At 50.5% G+C, this 7,856-nt stretch overlaps 3 protein-coding genes across 3 annotated transcripts; 2 read left to right on the top strand and 1 right to left on the bottom strand.

The window, feature by feature from the left end:
* Window positions 1-161: 161 nt before the first annotated feature.
* Window positions 162-4,807, top strand: FIBRA_08786 (uncharacterized protein; the record flags this gene model as incomplete). Its single annotated transcript, XM_012330407.1, has 21 exons — window positions 162-190; window positions 239-357; window positions 413-472; window positions 525-531; window positions 582-711; window positions 764-827; window positions 877-899; window positions 951-1,076; window positions 1,134-1,380; window positions 1,436-1,450; window positions 1,508-1,620; window positions 1,693-1,716; window positions 1,769-1,894; window positions 2,613-2,690; window positions 2,752-2,983; window positions 3,049-3,220; window positions 3,271-3,859; window positions 3,915-4,083; window positions 4,145-4,437; window positions 4,499-4,703; window positions 4,758-4,807. The coding sequence occupies 21 exons, from the start codon at window positions 162-164 to the stop codon at window positions 4,805-4,807; spliced, it is 2,871 nt and encodes a 956-aa protein (XP_012185797.1).
* Window positions 4,808-5,040: 233 nt separating this feature from the next.
* Window positions 5,041-5,649, top strand: FIBRA_08785 (uncharacterized protein; the record flags this gene model as incomplete). Its single annotated transcript, XM_012330406.1, has 1 exon — window positions 5,041-5,649. One exon carries the CDS (start codon window positions 5,041-5,043, stop codon window positions 5,647-5,649), a length of 609 nt encoding a protein of 202 aa, XP_012185796.1.
* A 478-nt stretch (window positions 5,650-6,127) lies between these two features.
* Window positions 6,128-7,763, bottom strand: FIBRA_08784 (uncharacterized protein; the record flags this gene model as incomplete). Its single annotated transcript, XM_012330405.1, has 7 exons — window positions 6,128-6,296; window positions 6,369-6,842; window positions 6,896-6,963; window positions 7,025-7,053; window positions 7,126-7,168; window positions 7,223-7,380; window positions 7,442-7,763. 7 exons carry the CDS (start codon window positions 7,761-7,763, stop codon window positions 6,128-6,130), a joined length of 1,263 nt encoding a protein of 420 aa, XP_012185795.1.
* Window positions 7,764-7,856: the final 93 nt, after the last annotated feature.

The raw sequence follows: 7,856 nt of genomic DNA, 5'->3' as shown, positions 1-7,856 counted from the left end.
TTTTGGGTCACTTCGGTGCGGCCTTCGCGGGTTTGGGTGCGTGTTCACTTCTCCTTCATTTGTCGGATATACTTATTCCCGGACAAGTCTCCATTCGAGCATACGGAGCCCAAGACGCCTTCAGAAAAGAGTCATCGCTACGGGTTGATCGCTACACTAGAATGTCGAGAGCGTTTTACAATTTGAATAGGTGGGCTGGCGTGACCTTTCAAATATGACATGTGCTCAACGAGAACAGATGGGTATTTATTCGCACAGATTCCCTTGCTGCTCTGTTCTCTGCGAGTCTTGGTGCATATCTCGTATATAGCGGAAGTGCGACAGCGTCTGATACCGGGTTTTCGTTGAGTATGGCAGGTACGTGAACATCAGGTTCGCACGACTGTGATTTGTTTTCTTAAGCTTGTTATAGTCAGCTTCAGTACCTATATCTTGTACGCTGTGCGCATGTTCAACGAATTTGAGGTTTCTGGTACGCATTGGGTCATCTACGTTCTTTTTGTGAATTTGATCTCTTCTCACAGGCAATAGGTATGCATGGATGCACATCACTTTCTCACTAAGCTGACACTCGTATCTAGTTTGGAGCGCATACAGCAATATATGGAGATCGAGCAGGAGGAAAAACCTACTGAGAACGGAGTTCCGCCTGCTTACTGGCCCGCAAGTGGCGACTTGAAGGTCGAAAAGCTATCTGCACGATACTCCTCGGTACGCCTTCGGTAATGTCTATAATTGTAGGTGGTTGTTGAATTGCTGATAGGATGGGTCGCGCGTACTGGAGAATGTGTCTTTCGAGGTGAAATCTGGAGAGCGCGTTGGGATTGGTAAGCTTCTTTTTAAGTGCGAAATGCGCGTTAGGCTCATGAAATTAAGTGGGACGGACTGGAAGCGGCAAGGTATGTCGTTGTTTCCTCCAGGTAGCCCTCTTTTTTCATGCAATACTTCAGAGCTCTTTGACTTTAGCTTTGCTACGGTGCATCCTCACCGAAGGCAGTGTATATTACGATGGTCTCCCTACGGATAAAATCAATTTGGATGCGCTGAGGTCAAGTGTAACAATCATTCCTCAAGTTGTAAGTCACCTATAGCACTTCTGACAGCCTCTGGCTCACGGAGAATTGGACATGAAGCCAGAACTCCTGAGTGGGACGTTGCGCCAGAATCTGGATCCGTTCGGGCAATACGACGATGCAGTCCTAAACGACGCTCTCCGCTCTGCTGGTCTTTTCTCTCTACAGAATGACTCGGACGGAAGCCGCATCACTTTGGACAGCCAGATCGCGGGCGGAGGCGGCAATCTGTCTGTTGGTCAAAGGCAAATCCTTGCGCTTGCGAGAGCAATCCTCAGGCAGAGTAAACTGTTGATATTGGATGAAGGTGCGTGCTGTCAACAAAGGGTAGGAATCTGACTAATGTAAGATCATGTGAACAGCTACATCGGCCATCGGTAGGATGCGTGAGACTAGTATATTGCGCTAATTGCTCACAACCACTCCTTTGTCAGATTATGCTACGGACGCTGTCATTCAGGCCTCTCTTCGCAGAGAGATGGATAGTGGCGTGACTGTCCTGACCGTAGCGCATCGCTTGCAAACTATCATGGATGCGGATAAGATCGTAAGTGAAAGCGCGCTGCTTTACGTCTGCACCCTGCTAAAATAGATCCATTCATTTCGTTTTGAAATCCAGATGGTTCTGGATGCTGGCCGGATCGTAAGTTCGAGGTTTCGATGTCATTGTGCGACTGATTACTGAACACGTTCAGGTTGAGTTCGGTAAGCCGACTGAATTGCTTGAAAATAAAAACGGCATGCTCCGTGCTCTGGTAGAGGAAAGTGGAGATAAAGCTAGTCTGTTGGCTATGGCCGCTGGTCACGGTGCTCAATCCTCTGTATGAGTACGATGCTTACGCGTACAGCTTCGTTGTGTTATTCCTTGCAACTTGTTTTCGTCACTATTATTTCGTCATTACGTTTGGTACGCCTTGATCAATGATCGCGAAATGCGTGAGTAGCGAAAACGATCGCGAGCACATCGGACACTCGGAAGAGCTCGGAACGCTGCCTCGGGTCCTGTTTAGGCAAGTGATTAAGGCTGTTGCCACACAAGGACAAACAACCGCTCCCTGACTCGGGCCAATTCGTCGTCGCTTAGACTCGTGCATGGCCCGGCTCCTTTCGGATTGCTTTCGGATGTCAGATTCTGCCTCCTATCAATACAATCTCCACGCACGAATTTGCGCTACCGGAACTGCTGGCCAGTAGACGCGGCTCCATTAGGGATCGACTGGGTGATGTGCGTCGCTACTCCGTCCGACTTTAGTTCGGAAGCAGCCCTCGCACGGGCTCGACAAGAAGATTTTCAATACGTCGCGTTTGGTTACGATGGCCTTTTGCATTCGCCGGATCGGTAACGTCGCTGCTCTGACGTCGAATCTCGTACGCTGAAGGCAAAAGCCGTCCGTGGTCTCCGACCAGCAATGGCTATGCTACCTATATCCCGGCGGTACCCCCACAGGTAACTCAGCATCCAGCCTCATATATTAGAGGAACTCTCCGGGAACCACGACGTTGCAACATTTTCTTGATTCTAGCTGATGTTCAACTCAGGGCCGCGAGGAGCTGGCCTGTCTTCTACTCCCTCAGGCAGGGCACCGCGCGGAGCAGCTTGCATCAACTGTCGAAGACGTAAATATGTATGTGGCAGGTACCTAGTGCATTTACGCTGTGCTCATCGTTACTCTGGTAGAAATGCGACGGGGTTAGACCTATTTGTGGTACTTGTAAACGTTTCCACTGCGAGGATTCGTGTCACTACTCGGACGGTACCGACTCTCCACAAGAGATCCAAATGCTAGAAGACAGGATCAAGCGTCTACAAAGCCGAGTATACCACCTCGAACTGGCTGGATTGGGCGAATCTTCAAGTTTTGTCCTTGGTGCCCCGAGTCCACATGGAGATCCTCTTGGTACTACCAATGGTGAGTGACTCGACATGAATATTTCCATCCCTCAGGGCCTCTCACCTCATCAGCACGATCTCCAGTCTCACTGGTGGCTGAATCCGTGCCTCGTATTGTGAATACTCCCAGTGTCCATGGTTCGGTAGCTGTTGCGAGCCCATCTGCACTACACGCCAATCGGTCTTCGCATAATGCTTATGGAAGCTCTATTCCATCCACCAAACTACCTCCTGCAGTAGCACAAACATTGCAAGTGTACTCTTGGCTTCGGACCGAATGCCGCGTCGGTTAACTTTCTGTTTCAGGGTCAGCCACTTTTTGTCATATGCAGACCAAGTTGGTTTCTTCCTCAGTGTGGATTACCTTCTTGATGCACTCTCTTCCCAGTTGCATAATGTTGTGTCAGGTCAGCAAACACTGCTACCTGCGCTCTTGAATGCAGTCTATCTATGGGGAGCGCATCTGTCAGAGGATTCGATACTCATGTCGTATGAACAGGTCTTCCTCACTCGTGCAGTGCAACCGCTGGCACGCGGTGGAGACCACTCTCCCCTTCATGTAATCCAAACCGAGATCTTAGTCGCCAACTACTTCTTCGATGCGGGCCGCCTATTGGAAGGGCGATACCATTGTAGCGGTGCCGTGGCTATCGTGCTTGGCTGCCGCTTGCATCAGACGCAATCTGCACAATTGGCTTTGTTTCCAGTAGACGCCCTAAGACCTCCCGAGTTCAGTTTGCCCCCGGCACGGAACGCGGCAGAGGAGAAAGAGCGGATAGATGCGTTCTGGCATGCTTTCATCCTCGAAGTCTGTTGGGCTGCGTGTATGCGCGCCTCATCACAGTTTGGGACATCTTGTACAGGAGAGGTTGATGCACCGTGGCCTTATGATATGGTATACTATGTGCAATTGAGCGTCTGAGTATCTATCTGATCTGCGCTCGTCACAGGACAATATCCCTGATGCCTCCCATTTCAACTTCCGGACCGTGGATATGTTCCTGAATGGTGCTGATTTGTCAAATCCGCCACATGTTTCGTCCCCACTCGCCCTCCGAGCCAAGGCGTCCGCCCTTTTTGAACGTGCCGCTGTACTTGCAGGAAGGGTGCATGGAAATGGTGACTGGCTCTTCGCTCATCCTTCGTCGTTCACCCATTCACATTTCATTATATTTTGCAGCTTCCCAGTCGATTTCCCACTCTCATTCACTAGCAGCTGATATTGCCATGGTGGACAATGTCATCAACTGTTTCGTCGCCACGCTCCCAATTAATCAGCAACTAGAGGCATCTGCTGCTCACGAGCTTCTAGTCACTCACACACTTTGCCGAGCTGCATCAATCCAATTGCATGTACAGGAACAAGTGGGGATGACTTCGCGAAGAAAAGCTGTCCGCTCAGCGGAAATGGCAGCTGCTGTGATTCAAGGAACGGATTTCAGTCGAATTACTCGAGTGGATCCAATACTTTCAGTAAGCCTTGGCTATGGTTCTTTGTCATTAAATCTGCTGTGACAGACCTGGTTCATTATAGACCTTATGGATGTTGGTGTGTCGAGCGTTGATTGGTGAGATTGCTCGACTACGAAATGTGTGGGCTTCTACATCACTAGTTGAAAATCAAACTGCTGGGCCTAGGCAGTTTCAGCTAATACAAGCCGAACACGCCGAGGTAGTGGCTGCGTTGCAGACAGTAAGGGACGTCATGAAGAATTATGCTAATACATCGCAGTTAATGGGTAAGTGTTCTGTCACCATAAGCTCGCCCCTGTATGCCTGACTTGTATATCTAGCGCTGCAACTTGTGAGAATAGAGCGGGAGATAGAGCGGGCGTACTGTTAGACATCTACTATTATGTGGTTTAGCCCTACCATCTCTTATAGTTATAATATGGCCAGCACTTGTTCATGAATCACGCTTATGTGCCATTGAGAGTGATCCGAGTGTTAGTTTCAGCTGCTGCTCGAACTCCGATCGCCAAAAGTAACACCAGTCTTCTCGACAATGCCTCCACAAGTACTACCTATACTTGAGCAGCGTCGTTGACCACTGTCCTCCGAAGCGGATCCCGCACGATGTCAGTAGTATGTGAATCTCTACCCCCCTCCGTTGGCTGCTCTTCCCACGCCCGACTCCGAATTGTATGGACCGGACCCATACGACATCAATTCAACTTCCCCATCTACCCCGAGTCGCTTGAGAGTGAGCGCGTGCACTTGACGCCGTCTATTCCCTCCGTACACGGCCAGTCCTACTGGGACAATGTCGGTGCGCACTGCGAAGAGCTCTACCAGTACCTCCCCTTCATTCATGACAGCCTCGCTAATTTCCTCGAGTATGTGGAAAAACACTACCGCCAGAACCCCGAGAGGATCATGTTCGCGATTATTGATCAGGCGCGGTGCGACGACGCGCACCCGACGCTCGGCGGCGGGAGCCTGGCGGGCGTGATCGCGCTGCTGCGCGCGTTGCGGCGCAGAGCCCGTCGCCGACATCGGGTATGCTCTCGTCTTCCCGACCTTCCAGCACACGCATGTCGCGGCGAATGCATTGGGGTTCCTAATGCGGTACTCCCTCGAGTTGTCGAGCGCATCCCTACCGGACCTGGGCCTGCGAAGGGTACAGTGGGTGACGGGTCTGGGCAATCAGGCATCGATAGGACTAGCAAAGAAGATGTAGCTTAAGTTAGAGGACCTGATAAAGTGGATTCGCGTCTTGTAGAAAGGCATAGTGAGTGAAATGCCGTGTGGAGAGGAGGTCCGCCCTTGCCGAGAGGCGTAATAGACTCTAATAGACTGCTTGATGTCAGTTTGCTGAAATGACTGGGAGAGTGGCGAGAGAGACTGGAGAGGATGATTGACCGATAGAGCCATCGCGTAATGTGTAGAATAAGATAAGCCAGGGGTTAATCGCATGCATGTAGAGTAGGAATCTCATTCGCAAAGATCATATGAACACCATAGTGCGTCAACCACAGTAGGCGATCGACAAATTCATAAATCTGGAGCAAGTCAACCATCCACAGACAATCCACAGCATTGAAGTAATTTTGTCCTTATACACAGCCTTTAAACAGTGACTCCGCGGATGTAGATAGCAACGATGCTCGGGCTAATACGACATCACGCATAAAAATCACATGAAAGTCATGGAAAACTCCACTCATTCGTCGTAACCAATACGCTCGGATACCACCCCAAACGCAGGGCCACCTTTGCCAAACATGGCACGTATATCGGCGGCAAGCTCGACAGGTCTTTCGTGAGCAGCAAAGTGACCACCACTTCCATGGCCAGACTCGAACACCACATTGCCAACCTGACGTGCCCACCTGCAAGCGCAAAACGTCAGTACATATGTGCAAAAACAAGCCCATATGCGAAAAGACAGTAGTCATACGCACGTCCTCGGAACTGCAACAAGCTCTTGCGGGAAGAAAGACAGTCCACAGGGGATAGAGCTCCATGCAAACTTAGCGTATTCCTTAGAGGCTGTAACCTCATAGTATATTCTCGTGGAAGCAGTGGGACCGGCTCGAGAGAACCAGTAGATGGAGATCCACGTCAACACTAAATTCACGATAAGCGACCAGCATGGATGCGGAATAGGGAACTTGCCTTCATCATCATCCCACGGATACTGATCTGTCCATACAACGAGTTTCTCGTATATCCAAGCCAACAATCCCGCAGGCGAATCCGCGAGCGAGTATCCAAGCGTCTGTGGCTGGGTGGATTGCTCAAAGAAGTAGCCACGACCTTTCTCGTTGAACCATTGCATGCGCTTCAGGCCCGCGCGCTCGGCGTCAGTGTAGGGTGTGAAGAGGTGTTGGAAAAAGAGACGAGGGTGCGTCCGCAGCGACGGAGGTTGGCGGATGCTAAATACATAAAGATTTAATGACGTTATCAGGAGAGTGCAGGTGCGACTCACGGGGTAAAGTTAGTGTGCCACGCTTTGACGGATTTATGTCCATACATGTGCGCAAGCGTGCGTGCAATCTAGGGCAACAGGACATATAAATGGTACGGCACTGGATTGATGAGAATGATGATGTCTTACGAACGATCCCCAATCGCCGCCCTGAACCACTGAGAAGTGTTGATCACAACGTTTCGGTGAGTGGTGTGACAAAAAGTTCAAGCTTAGTGTATGCTACTCACCGTATTCCTTATAACCGAGCGCGATCATCAACTTGTTAGCCACCTGTAGACCGAAGCGTCAGAATACGCTTACTCTCATTTAGTCAGGCCAATGAACCTTAGCATACTGAGCACCGCAGAACCCTGGTTTTGCAGGTGCTTCCGAGAAGCCGTATCCAGGCAGACTAGGAGCAACGACGTGGAAGCTTGGGTGGTCAGGGGACGCAGCAGTGAGAATTGGCAGTAACTTCTGCACCTCCAGAAAGTGTCCAGGCCCTACATACGGTCAACGTGAGGTCACCTCCTGGGTCAAACATGAACCACAAAAATGACGAACACCCGTGGAGGAATAGCAGTGGAACGGCATTCTTGACTTCACTCTTTTGATGCACGTAGTGGATATTTAGCGACCCAAATCCCTCGACCTCAATGTCTCTCATGAACTGCGGGATTTTATTGATCTTTGCCTCTGCGTCTCTCCAGTTGAAGTGTTCCTTCCAGCGCACGACCAGCCTTTGTACATCGGCAAGAGGCACACCATAATCCCATCCAGCCCCTCCCAGCTCGTCAGGAAAGCGTGTGAGTTCAAGTTTCTTCTTCAGAAGGTCAATGTCGCCTTCGGGAACGGACAGCGTAAAGCTCTGCTCGGTGTCACTCATTTGTTACGCTTTTATGGTCACCGAACGACGAGGAGGGGGAGATATCGGGACCACACCCTGTTTGACTGCCCCATGTGGATCAGGCCGAAACAG

Source organism: Fibroporia radiculosa, assembly GCF_000313525.1.
Source record: "Fibroporia radiculosa TFFH 294 genomic supercontigs, scaffold2909, whole genome shotgun sequence".
In the NCBI taxonomy this organism is placed as follows: domain Eukaryota; kingdom Fungi; phylum Basidiomycota; class Agaricomycetes; order Polyporales; family Fibroporiaceae; genus Fibroporia; species Fibroporia radiculosa.
The sequence above is the reverse complement of the archived record's forward strand: the minus strand, read 5'-3'. Positions and strand labels throughout refer to the sequence as shown.